At 48.2% G+C, this 17,987-nt stretch overlaps 1 protein-coding gene across 1 annotated transcript in view; it reads left to right on the top strand.

Annotated features, from left to right (window-relative positions):
* Positions 1 to 3,373: 3,373 nt before the first annotated feature.
* The window catches only part of TRABD2A (TraB domain containing 2A), a 79,635-nt gene continuing 65,021 nt past the window's right edge, over positions 3,374 to 17,987 (top strand). The window contains exons 1-2 of the mRNA XM_037373888.1: positions 3,374 to 3,511; positions 11,260 to 11,820. Of these exons, the coding sequence (XP_037229785.1) occupies positions 3,407 to 3,511; positions 11,260 to 11,820 (666 nt within the window). The 5' untranslated portion in view covers positions 3,374 to 3,406. The remainder of the gene's footprint in view (positions 3,512 to 11,259; positions 11,821 to 17,987) is intronic.

The following is a 17,987-nucleotide window of genomic DNA, read 5'->3' as shown; positions in this document are numbered from 1 at the left end:
TGGATGTATGCCATCTGAATTAGCATGCACAGGTTTTGGACTGTGATCCTCTGCAGATCTGTCCGCAGTAACACCCACTTAAGGAGACTTAGGCTTCTGACAGCCTCTCAGCCATTTCCATGTAACTGCTCCTGTGGTCTGGGAAACTGACTCAAGGTAAACATCAGCTGACACACACACACACAAAAAGAAAGTTGCTACTTTTTACACACAGCCCAGGTCACAACTGGACCCACCTTTACGCACACCTGAAAGTGTGGGATGTGAGTGTGAGCAACTGCCTGTGCATGACAGCTACTTAAACTAGCTGCTTAAACTCTGTTGTTCTGAGAGACACAACTGTGGAGCCTGCCCCTTTGGTTACCTTGAATTAACTACTAACCAGACAGCTCAGGTCACAGACTGTCTTTTAAGGCCCTGATTCAGAAAACCATTTAAGTGCATGCTTCAGTTTACTCTTTCTGTACAATGTATGTAAGCAATGCTTAGCCTTAAACACATGCTGAAGTCCTATTGAAATCATTTTGCAAGGGACTGGGATAAACAAATCCCAGCCACTCAACAGGGAGAACTTTATTAAATGAAAATGTTGGGTTTATCTCTTCGGTTTCTTTTAATAGGTCTAGGATGTGGCTTTCTACTGAAATGTTGCAGTGAAAGTATAAATTACTTCGAAAGTGTCTATAAAACATTCCCTTTGTCCTTCCCTCGTTCCCTATTTTTCACTAGCAATTCATCACAAAGAACGTATTTCTCACCAATTCAAAAATGAAGCCAAGCAGCAGCTTAATCTGCATTGCCTGTATGCCTGCAAGCTGCGTGTCTCTGGGAGTGTTATGTATTTTGTTATTTTAGAATGAAAAGCAACTGAAATTGTCACACAGAAGGTACCTAAGCAGTCTGGCAGCAAATCTCTGTTCCATGAAAGATTTATTCTTATTCTCTATAGCTTGATCTAGGTATTGTATGAATGCTGTCTAGCTTCCGTGCCCAGAAATACATACAACCAAATACGGGTCTGGCTTACTGCATTACAGGGCGGAAAAATTTTGTTGCTATGTTTTATACCTGGCTGCTAAGAGTGGTGTCTGGAAAAGCTGCTTACCTGTCTCTGACTGGTGGGCAAACTCACTATTTGAACCCCCATTGTGGAATCAGGGTTTTTTTTGGAAGTGATGATGATGTCTCATCCTCACTTCTTGCTCTGATAGATACAGAAATATCTAAAGTGCTGGAAAATTGCAAGGTGCTATTTCCCCCAATGTAAAAAGGGAATAATAATTGAAATAGTTAGGGATTATAATTACTATACTATATATTGCATATAAGCCATATTCTTTGTCAGATAATGATTTTTGTTATAAATGGTTGGCATGACCTAGCAAAAAAAGACGCATTGCATATATTACCAGTATCATTCTCCTCATCAAAATCCACAGTATTCAGAAATAGAGTAATGCACATAACAGAAGTCAAGAGAATGAAGAGTTTTGGCTCTGGCTACCTTCTTCTGGAGGCAGTTACTTCACACAAAATTAGGTTCTCCCAGTAAAAGTAAAGAATGGCATCTTTACTTTCTTTAAGGTTGTGGGAAGTTTGCTGTTTACTCAAAACCAGAATTTAACCTTAGGGACAGAGATGTGGATCTCTGGGATTGAAAAAAAGTAAGAATAGAATAAAGCTAAAGAAGTTACTATCTGAGTCTGCAAAGAGCCTGAAACAGTTGTTCTGCAGCTCGCCTGTTGCTTTGCGCATGGTATTTTCAAACACACAACTTCAGAAGGAACAGTCAACACTGTAAAGAAATTACAGTAGTCTTCCAAGACCATCTTTGTATATCCAGTATACCCAGCCCACGGGTAGGTCAGGTCCACTAGCTATTACAAAAAAAAACCCCAAAAATGCAGAAGGATCTCCATTCATCCTCATAGGACAGTGAGCATGGCAGTGACTACTGAAGTAGAAATCATAAAAATGCTGAGAAAAGGTGGAGAAATTAACTGTGGAGAAAGGTCTGCATAAAAGCAACACCTTTTTCTGCTAAACAAGCAGACACTGGTTCATAAAGTGGCATCACTTTTTTGTCTTCATTTGACCTCTCTTGACTCTGTTTATGGCTTCAACAGATTTTGGCTTCTTTTGTGTTTGAAAATACTTAATTAAAACAACTGGGGGTGGTGCAGGAGGGAATGTACCATACAGTAGCACCACACACCGTGATGGTTAATGGAGAGTTAATATTTTAACTTTAAAGGTTTTCTTAGCTTAAGCCCTAAAAGCATTGACAGTTTTGCTATACGCGAATCACACAAGCTGTATTAAAATCATCAGGAAGATCCTATTGTGAATATTTTGAGAGCTATGGAAGTTCATTCTTTTAATTTGCGCCAAACTAAAAACTGGCATATTTCTGGCTTTGCTCAGTATTTTTAGACTGTGATTAATAGCAATATGTGCTTTTATAAGGCTTTAAATACGACTTTCCTCAGCAGATATGGCTAAATTTTACAATTAAAGATGCTGATACATCCTTCAGTGCATTTTTGATCTGAAGTAGATCACACTGTTTGTGCAAAGCACGCCGGACACACAGTTTTGGCACAGGCGTCCTGGAACAGGAAAACGAGAGCGAGTCAAAGCAGTTCCCCGATGCGAAGCTGGCGGACAGTAAACGAGACTGGGGAGAATCACAGTATTGGATGTCACACTCACTTCAGGAGGGGCAGGCTGGGCACAGACTGGCAGGCAGGGCAGGGGGCAGGCAGGAGCCGGGATGCAGCGGCAGGCAGGGCCGGGCCGGGATGCGGAGGGGAAGGTAGGGCCCGGCAAGGCAGCGGGCAGCGGGACAGGGCAGCAGGCGGGCAGGGGACGGGCAGGTCCGGGGCCGCTGCGCTCCCTGCGGGCTCCGGACGCGGCGGGGGGGCGGGGGCTGCCGGGGGGTGGGGGGGCGCAGCTGCCCCAGCCCCCAGGGCCAGGCCAGAGTCTCGCCCTATGCGGGGCGCCCCCCGGCCCCGCCGCCGTCTGCCTCAACCAGGCGGCGGCGAGACCCCCCCGCTGCTGCCCTGTCACCCGCCCCCGGTGCAGCGGGCCCCGCGCCCTCCCCTTCCTCCCCCCGCGCTCCCCCCCCCCCGCCCGGCACGGGACCCTTTAAGAGGAGGGGGCAGCGGCTGGAGGGCTTGGCTAGGGGACGGGGCCGCTTCTCTGAGGGCTCTGGGATTGGGTCGACCGGCCGAAAAAAAAATAATTAAAAAAAAAAAAAAAGAGAGGTGGGTGGTGAAGGCAAAAGAGGGGGAATTAAAAAAAAAAAAGGGGGGGGGGGGAGGTGTGGAAGCAGGACAAGAGGGGAAAAAAAAATAGAAAAAAGGAAGCCGTCCTCAAATTGTGCCAAGCCTGGGAGCGAGCAGGGATGGTGCACCCCGGCTGGCTCTGCCTGCTGCAGGGCTCCCTCCTCCTGCTGGCCAGAGCGCGGCAGAGCCGCGGCCCCGCCGGCGCCTGCCCGTCCCACGGAAAGGTAAGCGCCGACGCGTGGGGGGCACGGCCGCCCCCCGCCCCGCGCCGCCCCGGCCGCCGGGCACTGCCGCGGTCCCGCAGGAGCGGCGGGGGTCCCGGGTCCCGGCGCGGCGGCCCTTCCCTCGGGGGCGGTGGCGAGGGGACGGGGTGCCGGGGCTGCGGAGCTCGGGCAGCGGCCGGGGCGGGGGTGGCTGGCGGGAGCGGGGCGGGGAGGGCGTGCGCGGGGCTGCGGCCAGGTGGGGCGACCACCGCCGGTGCCGACGGGGCAGCGTGACGGAGGAGGAAGCCCCGGGACGGGCCCTGGCAGGACCTTTCCCTGCGCCGTGCGGGCGGGGCTGCGCCGCTCGCAGCGGGACGGGCCGCCGGCAGCGCCTTGCCCCAGCACCCCTGCCCGGCGGCGGCCCTTGCCCGGCGGCTGGGCGCCGAGCGGGCGGGGCGGGCTCGGGCCGGCAAGCGGCCGTGCCCCTGAGGTGGAAGCACGGCTGTAAGTTGTGCTCGGTTTTGTGCGTCCTCTAACATCCTCAGCTTGACTGGAGCGACCAGGAGCAGCACGGGCTGGAAGGTAGTGAGCGCAGCTGAGGGACCCTGCTGCGAGTTAGGGGTGATGTTCTGTCCAGCGTGAAGCTCGAGGGAAGGGTGTGATTTCTGTTATAAATCGGACACTGAGAAAAAGCAGGTCTTGCTGAAGTTTCTGGGATGAAAGGACCAAATACCATGTAGGAAAAGACTTCCTGAACTTTGTCTTAATGTGTCTGTTGGTGTTAACAGACCATCCATGCTGTCTGTTGGCATCTGCTTGCACCTGGAAGCAGCCTGACCAGAGGTGCTGTGCACCGAGATTTCCCTGGGACATGTGCCTTGCCATTTGTGTTCATCTGCACCAGGCAGGGTTACCTCATCCAGCACAGCTGGGAGCCCTTAGGAGTAAGTGCAGGAGCACTGCGCTGGGGAGGTGCCAAAGCCACAGTGGGCTCACTGCAGGGTAGGTGTGAGAAGGCTTCGCAACTATGAAGAAGGTCTGTTCTGTGACCTTTCTTCTCTTTCTCTCACTTGGAGGTGCACCTACATATAGCTGCTGGTCTAGGGGCCTCGCTGCTTCCAGCTAAGCATGCCAGCCTCCCTGCAGCTGTAGAGGCTGAGGCGTCTGTCTCCTCCCAGACATAGGGCACTGCCAGTTCAAACATATGCCAAGCTGCGTGTGCCTCACTGGACCTGTCTGCCTGACCTTGGGCTAGAGCTTAACCTTACCTTGGGGGATGGTGCCGTAACAGTTCGCTTGTGCCTGGAACCAGTTTGTCAAGTGGATTTATAGGTGGCCAGCTGTGACATTGCCCTAGAGTCAGCTCAAGCCTCTGGGGTGGGTGCCCCTTTCCTCCTGAGGGCATGAAATGCAAAAGCTGTGGGCTGGCATTAATCTATTGCAAGGAGCTAGTGAGAGCAAGAAGAAGAAAGGGGACAGCCCCTGAGAGCCTAAGCATACTTGTGAATTACTCATTTCCACTAGTTTGGTGGGACACGAAGGGAGTTTTTCTCAGGAGCCATTGACTAGACTTCTGCCAGTTACCAGCAAAACTAGAGATGAAATGTGTTAATGGTATCTCATTATCTGCTGATTACTCTGTCATTAAAATGTGAGACCACCTGTAGTTCTGGTATTGGCAGGTTGCTTCCTAGGGTCATTAGAACAGTGGTGGTAACCACACTGTCTAGGAATGGCAGCACCTGCCTTATTTGTGAAGCTGAGTGTATTCTTACCCTTACACCAACCCCTTGGGAAAAAATATTCCTCCTTGTCCCTGTGTCATCAGGGAAGGCTTTTTTGCTTGTTTTTATCATAATTCTTTATGGCACCTCTTTTCTTACTTCTCTAGGTTACAAGTATACCTTTCTTCTTTTTGTCAGGTTGCCTAAAGCTTCTGTCTTGAAAGAAATATGTACATCAGTGCCTGAAAGAGAGAAGCTGCTACTTTAAGGAATGAACGTACAATACTTGAGAGGATTTTCTCATCATCATTCCAAATTATAGTTAAATCTGCAACCAATAATGTGCACCACCCTCCTTCTTCTAAAAGGAAAAAAAGAAAGACTTTGAAAACAGTTAATCTAAAATAAAGTATGCTGGAATCCTTTGGGTTATGTTCCAGTTAATAAGTGGTGTAGTCTGGTGATGTTTTCTTTTTGCTTAACATTGGAGTGTATTGGTAAATTTAAAGCCAGAATCCAGAGATTAACAGCGGAGTGCTTATGGTTGTAGCCGGTTAGTATTTTGTGCTGTGTTGTACCTTACAGGGGGGTAGTTCATTGGAATGGCTACTTCCCCATGCCCTTCAGCAGGGCAAGTAATCTGTCTGCTCTCAACCCTTGGCTTTTTTGTTAAAAGTTTTATTTTTATTTTTAATCTATATCAAACAAAGACTGAATGTGTGTTCTTTTAATAGTTGTAGCCACTGTGGTGTTTATCCCCATGTGAATTCTACTTACAGTCTTAAGCTGAGTTTGAAAGCCTCAGTAATGCAGGTGAGCAAAAGCTCAAGACGGTGACCTTTGAAAGCGTCCCTAGCATTTCTGTGTGCATTGCCACAGATGCATGGGGCACTTTACATGGCGAGTAAAGGCACAGTCTTTGCCCCAATTAGGTATAAATGAAGATGACAAGATACAACACCAATATAGGTAAAAGGGAGGGAGCAAGCCATATAGGGAGGGTGATAGGGCTGCCTGCCTGGGTAAGATATTGCATATCACATGCTTTGGCTCCTGTAGCAAGCAAAAAAATGTTAAGAGAGTATTATGGGTTGAGAAACAGTGCAATCCTGGGCTGAGGTTTGGAAGATGTGGCTGTGGCGCCAAGTGGTGAGTATGAGTGTTAAGGGTTCTGAAAGACACTGAAGCCACAGAGGGCACCAACCTGCACGGCGAGCTACACACATTGTGCTGGAAAATCTATCGTCTACATAGATGAAACAGGCAGGAGATGGAAGGAAGCAGAAGTGATGTAGAAGGGAGCAGACGAGGTATAGGTTTCCCATGTCTGGAGTTTGCATCTGGTTCCTCAGTCTTTGGACAGCAGTTTTTCTTTCCCTCTGAACCTCTGTTCCTGTATCACTACAACTGTCATTATTAAATTTTTTTTGGCTTTTGAACTCCCATGCTCTTCTAGACACTGAAAGTGCTGCCACTAGGTGCATTCTTTGTTCCTCCTGTTTCTTGCTGAATTATTTTCTGGAAGTTTACCATAATTTTACTCTTGACAGTCAGTATGTCATTTGGCCCGATTTGAGCTATTTTCTCAGAAGAAAGATGACACTTTCTCTGATCCTCTTTGGCACCTCTCTTCCAGCAGAATCATTGCTGCCTTAGCTGAAGATGCATGATGTCTGACAAACACAGTATTTGTGTATTTGAAGACTACAGGTTGCATCCTATGGTGGACTGTAAATACTGCTAGAAAAGCAAGCTGCTGGGGTAGTTAAACAGAATCTGAGGCTTGGGGTTTGGGGTTTTTTTGGTTTGTTTTTGTTGTGTGGGTGTTTTTTTCCCCAAATCTTAAAAGAAACAACCTATTGGAAAGATAATGAAAATACTTCTCTGTCAGAGCCTGTGTTCTGCTGAAGCAGATAGAAGAAAGGCAGGAGGTCATGGCACTTTCCAGTGCCACCTGTGGACAACCAGCTATGTGATTAGAGGGCAGATGTGATATGGGATGAGCACGTGCTGGTTTCAGCTAGCAATCTGCAATGCATCATTTCGCTGTCCCTTTCTTTAAGTTTTTTGTTGTTCTTGCCTAGACCCCTCCTCAGCTCCTGAGGAAAACCCCTTGATGTGTACCATGCTTTTCCAGGATTTCTGCAGTGCCTGACGCTCTTGTCCATACATTTTAGGAAGCACTGTCTGGCCTTACATGCCCCCAGTACATCTCATGGGAGGCAGTGGAGTTTGTCCTTTGTGCAGCCCTGGCTCGGGAGGGAGACATCCTCAGTCTTTTGGTAGGGAGTGGATCCTGTAGCTCCCAGTATGTTGTCTCTGTTGACAGTGTCAGCTTAAGCAGCTCCTTTTTCTTCTCCCTCATTCCCCTGCTGGCTAGGGAAAAGACTTTCTCTTTTTCCTTTTTTTGTTCCAAGCCATTTTTTGGCTGGGCTGATACCTTGAATTAGTTCATAGCCAGCTGTTTTTCATCTGGGGAGGTGAGGTAGGGGAGAAGGCACTGTGCCATAGTGCTGAGCATTCAGAAATACCTTGATTTGGGATTATGTAGTTGGAGGTCAAACTTGAGGCATGGAGGAGGTGTGGTATGGCTACTGTGATGCTGCTTCAGGTCTTGATGTGCCCGCAGATGGGGAGACCTGTGTTCTCTTGTGGGACTGCTGCTCTCTTCATTAGGCTGCCCCTCATTTATTTTTTTTAACCCTTGTTTCTACTTTCTCCTGTCACAAGTAATGTGTTGAGTACCACCTGTAACTTGGAGAGCGGAGACAGAAATATGTGTCTTGATGTAATACATGAACCTGACTTTTGTTGTTATGCAGCCGAAAGTGAAATTCCTAGAGTTATACAATGCAGCTCTCTTAAGCCTCCAGGACACCACTTTGACTGTAATTTATGCTGGTTTTAAAGCACCCCTCTCTGATGTAACAGCTGTGTAGAAGGATCCTACTGCAAAGGAAAATTGGGTTGTAGCACCTTTATCTACTGAACGCTGTCAGGGAAGTGAGGTGAGGGAAAGGCAGTGCCAGTGACGGCGTATACTGTGATGCTGAGCAAGCCTCGGCACTACTCCTGTGCTGTCTCACAGCCACCTAAAGCATTGTTTTAATGGCTTCCCTTTTATGGTCTTGGGGAGAGATTATACCCTTGCTTTTTGTTCTCTGAAGAAGCTGTAGTGAAACGCGTGTGAGCTCTGGGAAGGGGGATGTGAGGGTGCCAGAAGGTATAGCAGGGGAAGCACAGACCTGCTCAGGCACACCAACGACTTTGCTCCATCCTGTCTCACATAAGGCAGTAGCAAGCTTTTTGTAGGGGTCTGGCATAGAGGCAGAGCAAAGCTGGGACTCCAATCTCCACCTTGTGCAAGAAAAGGAGATGCCAAAAGAGTGTGAAGCACTAGCATGTCCCGAGCAGCTGTAATGCTACCTTTTGGAGGGAAAGTGAGCTTTGTGAGCTCCTGTTGTAGCATCACCTGGTAAGGATGACCAACTGCTAGTGCCTGGAAACTGTCTATGCAGGGTCTGGGGAGGTTTCTCATGAGGTTTCTCATGTTTCCTGTAAGAAACAGGACTGTTCTCCAGCCCCTCACACTGGCTTCTAGCAGTTCTGAGAAGGGAGGTCTGAATGGTGCTTGGGGTGGGTTGCAAAGTTCGTGATAGCTCCTGGTGGCATAGAAGTATCAACAAGGGTGCCCAGCTGCTCCCCTTTTCAAGGTCTCAGTCTCTAGGACTGTGTGAGAAGTTTCATTAGGTTGAAGCCTGCTATCTTCTGCCTGCGCTGCAGGCTCTTCAAAGGAAGACTATTTACTGTGTGCCTGATGGCCTGTGTGATTTCCTTGGTAGTACTACTAATAGTTGGCAGTATTACTCTGCTTTCAGTATCTGATTGTGAAAGCTGGAGTGATTTGCAGAGCAAAAAAAAGTGAAAGTGAAATGCCAAACATCTTTCTGGCTGGGCTGTGTGAATTGTCCAGAGCAGCATTGATGATGGGCATTAAAGCCTGGTACCATCTATCTGGACTTGAACCTTCTGGCTTTGTTCAGGAGCTGAATTGAAGTTTTAAGCTGGCTGGTGACCACTAGTTCCTTATGATTCCTTGCAGTTGTGACTGCTCTTGTGCACTGCCATGTACATGATCAGACTTGTGTGAAGTGAAGGAGTGTTGACCTCTTGACCTCGTGCCTGTCCTAGATGCCTCTTCTGTCTTTTTGCTTGCTTATAGATAAAAAGTAGCACTTCTGGTCCTTCTTTGTTGCTGGCTGATGACTACTTCCCATTAATTTCTCACTGTAGTGGTGTGTCCTTCCAGTTTTCCCTCCTGAATAACAACAGGAGGGAACCCTGTGGTGTTCTCCCTCTTGTTTTACTTTGCATATTTATTTTCCTGTGTTCTTCCTGGGTCTATGTCATACTCATACTCACCTATTGCCCTGTATCTTAATTACCTCTCTGTGCTGCATCATGTTTTTTCTCCCTTCTTCCCGTGGTCTTCAGGAGAGTTTTTATGCTCTGTAAGTCAGGAGTGAACTCCAAGAGTGTCCTATGGGATCTGGAGTTGTAGCATGGTGTTACCAAGGTCTGAAGTATCCTTCAGACTCTTTACATGCTGCAGAAGCGTGTGAGGAGCTCTTTGGAGTATAGTTGGTTTGTGGATCTATGTGGGTAAACTGGACTGGTGGTAGCACTTCACTGAAGTGCTGCCTGATCCATGGCCTGAGTTTGACATAGAGAGCTGCTGGAGAAGGTTGTCCAGGATGAGCCGTTGCAGAGCAGTCCTTAAGATTAACCTTTCTGACCCTGGGTCTTTAGTATCAGAAATTTATAGGCAATGTGCTTCCAATAAATTCCTCTAAGCAGCCTGTTCTGCATTTGGCAGGCAGGCAGGCTGCTTAGATCAGCACACATGCACACTTAATGCTAACCTCAGCTCTGAGGCTATCTGCTGGCTAAAGGCTGACCAGATGTTTGAGTGCATCTGGAAGCCTGTTCTCTTACTTAGACATGCAAAGGCTACCTCTTCCTGTCTGCACAGAAAGATAGAGACTGTGTCCATTGCACCAGTAAGGACAACTGCACCAGCAGGGTGCACATGGTAGGTGATGGAGGTCATGTCTGCTGTTGGTGTAAAGTGACTTGGCAAGATCCATTTTGCCCCATCTGCTTTCCTGTCCCCCAGGATTGCTTAGGGCTCGAGCACAGCCCTGTGCTCTGGTATTCCTGGGGATGCTATGAGGCACATTTTGCAATGGAACAATCTTAGTCTGATTCTGACTTCCTGATGGCTGTGGTTTATTGAGAGACTTTAAAAGCTAAATTAAGAAAGAAGGAAGCTTTTTCCTCCTTTGTGTTTGAAATAGTATGCCCTGGAACCACAGGCCGAGTTTGGTCTGCAGAATTTTTTCCCTCACTTTCCAAGGTATTGCATGCATGTCTCTGCTACTTAAAAAAGGTAGCTCAGCTGGAAGAGGTCCTGTACATCCCTGTAAAATTTCTGCCCCATATTTCTGCCTGCTCCAGCAAGTCTGCCTGCCAGCAGTGTTGTTTCTCATTTGTTTGGTGTCTCGCTCAGAGTGGAAAGTTCTTCTAAGATGCTGTGGCATTCTCTAAGTGTCACATCAGTTTCTTTGAAAGGTGCCTTGCTATGCTGAAGTGCTTCAGCAAAGTGATGCCAGCTTTTGCCTTGTTAAAAGGTGGGAATGTCTGGAGCATGGCCTGCTTGGGCTGTGCTCTGCAGCTGGTTTTGCCAGATGCTTGGGTGACAAGCCAGGGGGTGTTACTGTTGAGAAGACCCAGTGTTAAGTTTCAGGAGGAGAAAGCCAAGGCCAATCTTCTTGTGTTTTTAATTAGTGAAATTAGAATTTTGACCTCAAGAGCTGAGAGAAAGGATGGTCAGAAAGTACTGACTCTGTGTAAGCAGAACCACCGCTGGCAAGCTGCTGAGACAGATGACCTGCTGGCTTGGCACCATGCTTTACTTAAGCCCTGGACTGCAGTGCTGTGGTGTAAATGTTTGTACTTACTCAGCTGTGTCTCCCTCTCCCCCAGCAAAGCGAGCTGAACTCCTTCCTGTGGACCATCAAGAGAGATCCCCCATCTTACTTCTTTGGCACTATCCATGTTCCGTACACACGTGTCTGGGATTTCATCCCAGAGAACTCCAAGAAGGCCTTCCAGCACAGCCACATTGTGTACTTTGAGCTGGACCTCACTGACCCCTACACCATCTCCGCTCTCACCAGCTGCCAGCTCCTGCCACAGGGGGAGAACCTCCAGGATGTGCTGCCCCATGACATCTACCACCGGCTCAAGCGGCACCTGGAGTATGTCAAGCTCATGATGCCATCCTGGATGACCCCAGACCAGCGGGGCAAAGGGCTGTATGCAGACTACCTCTTCAACGCCATTGCAGGCAACTGGGAGCGGAAGAGGCCGGTGTGGGTGATGCTGATGGTGAACTCTCTGACGGAGGTAGACATCAAGTCGCGAGGCGTGCCTGTCCTGGATCTGTACCTGGCCCAGGAAGCGGAGCGGTTGAAGAAGCAGACTGGGGCTGTGGAAAAAGTGGAGGAGCAGTGCCACCCGCTCAATGGGCTGAACTTCTCCCAGGTGAGACAGTGGTGTGCTGGGTGCCAGGCTGGCTGCTTGGGTGGATGTCGCAGCAGCAAGAGCACGGGCTGGGGTGTGTGCTAAGTGTGAGACTTGTGTTTGCTCCCTGTAGTCCCTGCCTTTACCTGTGCCCCCAGGAAAGCTTGCTAGCTGTAGGAGTTCAGGCCACATCCTAAATTTATTTAGAGCTGCCCTGGAGAGACCCCTGTCCGCTTCCCTGGGCCGCCTTGGGCAGGCTCCACCCAAGAGGCACCAGACCTTTGGATGTCTGTTCACTGACATTGAGTGAGCTGCCCTGCTGGAGCCCAGGGCAGGCTGGGGCTCACTGTCTAAGCTTGATTTTGTAAAAGCTAGTTAAGAAGAAAGCACTTGTGGGAAGCAGAGGTGCTGCGAGTAAAGCTGAGAAGTAAGTGCTGATTGGGAAAGTATGCCAGTGGACCTCTTAGTGCCTTCAGAAATAAGGGCCCATCCTTTGCATTGGGAAAAGCGTGTTTCAGTTTTGGGTTTGGTGGTTTTGGTTTTTTGCTTCCTTTAAGACCAGATGAGGGTCAGCACAGCTTCCTGCAGGGAGCTCCACAGGCTACTGTGGGCCCTTGTGCAAATGCCTTCATATTTTCAGACCAGCTGGAGTTTAGCACTGTTGTTCATGCAGTATCACATCAGGCAAGAAGACTGACCTCTCTTGCCCATGAGTTGGATGGGGCAGTTATGGGCTCTGCTTTCTGAACTAAATACACCAGGGAGCTGCATCTGTTGCTGTCCCTGCCTGCCCAGTGGGATTACAAGCAGGCATAAGGCAGCTCTCTGGCCTGGGGTAACTTTGCTGCAGGGAGGTGCTAGTCTGGGGAGAGAAAGTGGTGTTTGCTTAGGAATAGGCAAGACCGGCTGTTGCAGCGTGCCCTTGTAGCCCACGGTGGGGGGACCTTTCGTCGTGGGGTGAGGAGTTTCAACTGATGCCCGACCCTTTCCCCTGTGTTGATGCAGTCTCCCGTGCTGAAGGGAGCTGCAGCCCAGCAAAGGCAGGGACGGCAGTTTGGGGCAGATGTCAGAAATGCTGCTACCCTGGCCAATCTTGGCAGGGACCATAATGCAGGGAATGGCACTGCAGCCCACACTGCATTTTACTTATGCTGTCCTTAATTGCGTGCAGGATATCTGCACTCTTCTCTTCCCTTGTCTGGAGCTGGGCAGTCTCATTTGCATCTCCAGTCTTTTGCTTAACTGTGCTTTGAATACTTGTGCTGTCGCTGTTTGCTCGCAGCCGCCCTAAAAATGGCCTGGGAAGTTTCATCTCCACCACCTCTTACCTGATTAAGGCTTTATTAACATTGTTATTAACATTATTGCCTATGTTTTTATGTTGCTGAAACTGCCCCTTTGGTTTAGTATGATAGAAGTGGGAGGGCAGGGGCGTGTGCTTCCTCCACTGCCTTGTAAGAAAGTAGTAGGAAGGCTGAGAAATACAGGTTGCAAGTCATGTCCCTGTCAAGCTTATGCAACTGTTGACACTTGCTTTAGGCTGTCACACAGCTTTCTTCAGAGTGGCTGTTGCTGTACTGTTTTGCAGGCGGAGTAAATGCCAAGTGAGCTGGCAAACTGCATGGGTGGGAACACAGACCCGCAACATACAGCTGCCCGGCCTGGTGACATTGACTGTCAGAGCCCAGCTGAGGAAGTCAGGGTAACCAGAACTGCAGGAGAAACTTAGCTCTGGTTGGGAAAATCACAGCCCGTGATTACCCCATAGTGGGTCGAAGTGTGCACGTGCACCATGTGAGCTGTGGCTGCTCTCACACCTGCTCACTTCCATAGGGAAGAGGCATGTTGTCCCATGTGGGAGCAGGTCTGGAGCAGCTCTTGCACTGCAAATTCACACCCTCACTTCTGCCCACAGCTAGATTTCCAATATGGGCAGCTCAAGGAAAAGGAGAACCACAGGCAGATGCTTTTTGTGTTTCTAAGCCAATTAATTTCAATTCCAAGCCAAGGCATTTCAGAGTCTGACTTGTGAACTCTCATGGTTGGCAATTCTGTAAATCTTTGATTTCAGAGCTTTCTTCTCAGTTTGTTGAGGCAGTTGATTTAATTATGTGTTTATATTAAACCAAACAAATACTTTGAAATAAGCTCTTTGAAAATGATTTTCCGTGGTATTGTGCTGCTATCTGGGAACTTCCAGTATCAGGCTACTTCTGTGTCTATCTTTCAAGTGGGTGAATACACAGGGACAGCTTATAAACTTCTGCTGGGGAAAATGGGGACACAAAACCAGAAGGAATGGTCTAATCCTGTACAATGAATGTTTTTTGTTGCACAGAGATGATTTCCTTGCCAGAGAAGCAAGTTCAGTACTTTCAGTTTATGCTTCTGCACAGGGTTTGCTCTTTCTTTCATTTATGGCATGGTTGTACTACTTGATGAGGAGGACTCCCAGGCCAGTTAGAAGCAATACACTATTACTGGCTAGGTCCCACTTTTGATCCATACTGTTGAACAAGGCCCGTTTGGTGTGGGTAGTGGTTATTGCAGGTGAAGTCTGCAACAGTTTGTTATTGATTGTGTTGATGGAGTTTTACAATGCTCAGTAGCTGAAAAGTGCAGACAAACCCAGGCTAGAGACTTCCTCCTCCTCCTTGTGAGGAGAAAGAGGAGAAAATATACAAAAACCCACACACATACAACAGCTAACACTGCCTGTCATGGGGCTCTTTTTCTTTGACTGTATTTGTTCCAGTTTCCTCTTTATCTTTTGTTTTATGACTCTCTTATTTTACCTGCCAAATCTGTCTTGTTCTTGCTCAGCTCAGGCTGGCTGCCCACATAGCCAGGCCATAAAAGTATCATTTCTATATGGTACACAATGATGTGTAAACAATCTGTGAAATACCTTACTGCCTCCTAAATCCTCCTCTCTTGTTCAAAGATCTATGTAACTGTAGGGAGTACGGAAAGATTAGTCTGTCTCCATGCCAGGACCATGGTGTTTATTTTCCTGTTTCGCAACTGTTTCTGTCCTAGTTTGTCTTGAAGACTTTATCCCACCCCACCTTTTTTCATGGGTACTGCCTTTCTTGTTGCAATACCGTATAAGGATGCTGGTCTCACTCCTAGCAGCAACTGGGCTTCTAGAAGATAAAAGGCTTTGTAGCTATACACAATCTACCACTGCTGACTCCCAGCACTGGAGTCAATACCTCAGACCTCACGACTGTTCCTTTCAAGTTACGCATGTGCTTAGACGTTTGCAGGATTGGAGGCATTAGTGCTCCAGCCTAAAGCCCATGCAGCTTTGCTGTTGGCTCTAGCTGTAGCATCATGAACATCAGTTTGGTATTGACTCACAAAATGAGCTGGCCTTGGCCCTTGCTGTGCCACACACTTGAATTGGCTGTGCTTTGGCACACTCAGATGGTGTCCAGGCTGTGTTTCTGACAGACTCGTTTGAGCTTGAACACAGAAAGTTTAGGCTTGTGACTACCCTCTGCATGGGACCCCGGCTTGAGCCATCGCTAGTTCCTAGCCAAGACCATAACCTGTTTAGCTTCTCCAAGCTTGGGATGCTTGATGGAAGACTACCTGTTAGATGTTCTTGATTTGAGAATGGTTTTTGCCATGTGGCTTTCCTGTGTCCAGACCCTTGCCACGGCACTCTGTTCCTACCTAAGCATCTGAATACATGCCTACATCTTTAAAAGTAGTCTTCAAAGCTGCTGGGGTGTCAGTAGAAAGCAGAGAGCCACTAAGGACTGACTGCTCTTGAAATCCTTGCTCCAGCTCTGAGACAGAGCACTTGAAAGTCTTATCTTTTGCATCTTTCAGCCACTTCCCCAAAGAGTCAGTTGTAGATAGAAGATGAAGCAAACACTTCTAGGATTGATCATTTTGCATTAATTAGGACATCAGTTGTTCATGTTTTTACTCGAAGGGCAACCCCTGCAAGCAACAAAGTGGTGAGAGATTCCTGCTTTTCTCTAAAGGGTTCTCAGGTATTCCAATTTCTGGATCACTAAGAAGACTGTGAGAGCTGTAGACTCCTGCTTAGTAAATACAACCCTTCTGACTTACCAGTATAATTTTTCTTGCTTAATCTATGTACCCACTTGGGTGAAAGGACTAGCCTTGATTGCCCCTGGAATAAAACTAGGAGCACATCTGTGGGGCAAAGTAGGAAGCCAAGGCACCCACTGCCTTGTTAGGTGTGGAGGGGGGAGCTGGTTGATTTTTTTTTTCCCTAAGAAAGTTAGAGGAACGGCAGTGATGGCCTGCAATTAGGCCCAAAAGGCATGAAGTTAAAGGGAATTGTGCTAGTCTTCTCACTTCAAACAAAGGGCCTTTTTTCTACATTGAATTGATCATTTATAACATTCGTCTTTAATTTCTGGGGTGATGAGGTCAGATCTGGCAGTGTTTCCATGCATGAGACCCTGGTTCAGGTTCACTTTTGCCAACAGCAGTAACTGAGAACCTTGAGAAAGAAAGAGCAAGGAGAGGCATGTGGTGGGAGCTCTGCAAAGAGTAGTTCAGATCCAAACTTGGAGCAAAGTGAAGAGCAATTGCTTGATGAAAGAGCTGACAGAGGAGCAGAGCACTCACTGCTGAACAAGTTGGACAGGACACTACTTGTGGTAACCTGATTGCATCTTCTGCCCTGAGGGTGTAACTTCAAGATGTATGCATCAGGAACAGCCCTCCCTTCTCAGGTGATGGGAACATCAGGGTTTTCTGCACATGAACTGGAGCTGAAACAACTGCATTGATCCTATTTGCATCTTTGGCTGCTTGAGTCTATGACCTACATTTGTTTTTGTTTTCAGTTTGTATGTAGACACACCTGCAGCCTCCACGTCTAGACATCAGGCAAGGGGAATGGGCTGGCTGGTGGGAACCAAAATAGCTAAGGCTTCGCATTTCCATTGTCATAATTAGAGTTTAATTAAGATCTTATTAAATACCTGAAGAGTTCAGAGTTCTTTCTTTACTGAGAGTGAAAGGGGAATTCAGTTACTGATCTGCTGTCTCTGCATTCAGAAGGGTGGAGACTTTGTTTCAAACAGCCTGGACTCTGCGGTAGGGCTTTGAAATCCCAAACTGCATTTTGCTGTGGCACTGGTTTACATGTGCCACTGTAAGCTTCTAGCATTTGTACTCTGTGTGCCTGTCAACCAGCTGGATTTGCCTATTAAAAATGCCCTTTGTTCAGCATACTACACAGCAGAAACAGAAGACGTCAGGTGGTAAATGTGGCTTTGTCTCTCCTTGCAGCTCCCACAGATGGCCCCTTGCCTGGGCTGGCTCCCAGTGTTACGATGTGAGCATGCCAATACCTTTCCCCTTTTCCCAGTTCGTGAGGGCTGGGTGATGAGTTGTGTGTACACTGCTGTGAGTGTGCTCGTAACTAGGTTATCCTGCTCTCCTCTGACAAGTCAGCATTAGGTTGGTGAGCTGGTCGGCAGACACACTCCAATGACACTTGATATCCTCTAGCTTGGGTTGAGAGTACTGCTGCTGCAGAGGAGCACAGCCCTGTCAATGGGCTGAGGGGTCCTGGGCATTGGGGGCCACTCAAGGGAGTGCACAGAAGCTCTGGACTAGATGCTTTTTGGAGCAGCTTAACCAACAGTAAGGAGTGTGGAGCAGGAAGGGGATGTGGGCTTGGCTCATTCAGCTGGTCAGGTAGTCAGGTGTGTCCATACTAAGCTTTGGTCTGCACATCCTTAGGTCCTGGTGCAGACTTATGGTGACCAGTCGCAGTGGCCTGATGCTGTGGCTCTGTCTGACACCTGATCCTGAGCGCTCACTGCTTATTGCCAATTACTGAACCCAGACTGTGGGACTGTAGCTGCCAACTTTTCCCTTGGACAGGAAGGTTGCAAGCTGTCAGGACAACCTAAAGGCACATGCCTGCAGAGTTGTAGAAGACCAACTTCCTTTCTGATTGAAGAGCTGGTCTGCACTGCTGTCACCTTCCTGCCCAACAGCTGTAGAACAGTTCCTATTTGGCCCAGACTGCATTGCCAGGTCCATGGGTATACCACTTGGCTCCTGCATCCCAGTGACATGGTTTCTGTCCCATGGCAGTGGTTCTGAAGACTAATTTTTAGTTTTCTTCAACAAACCTAGACATATCCAGACCAAAAATACAGCCCAGCTTCAGCTCTCAGCTAGTG

The sequence above is a fragment of the Falco rusticolus genome, chromosome Z (assembly GCF_015220075.1).
Source record: "Falco rusticolus isolate bFalRus1 chromosome Z, bFalRus1.pri, whole genome shotgun sequence".
Lineage (NCBI taxonomy): Eukaryota > Metazoa > Chordata > Aves > Falconiformes > Falconidae > Falco > Falco rusticolus.
The sequence above is the reverse complement of the archived record's forward strand: the minus strand, read 5'-3'. Positions and strand labels throughout refer to the sequence as shown.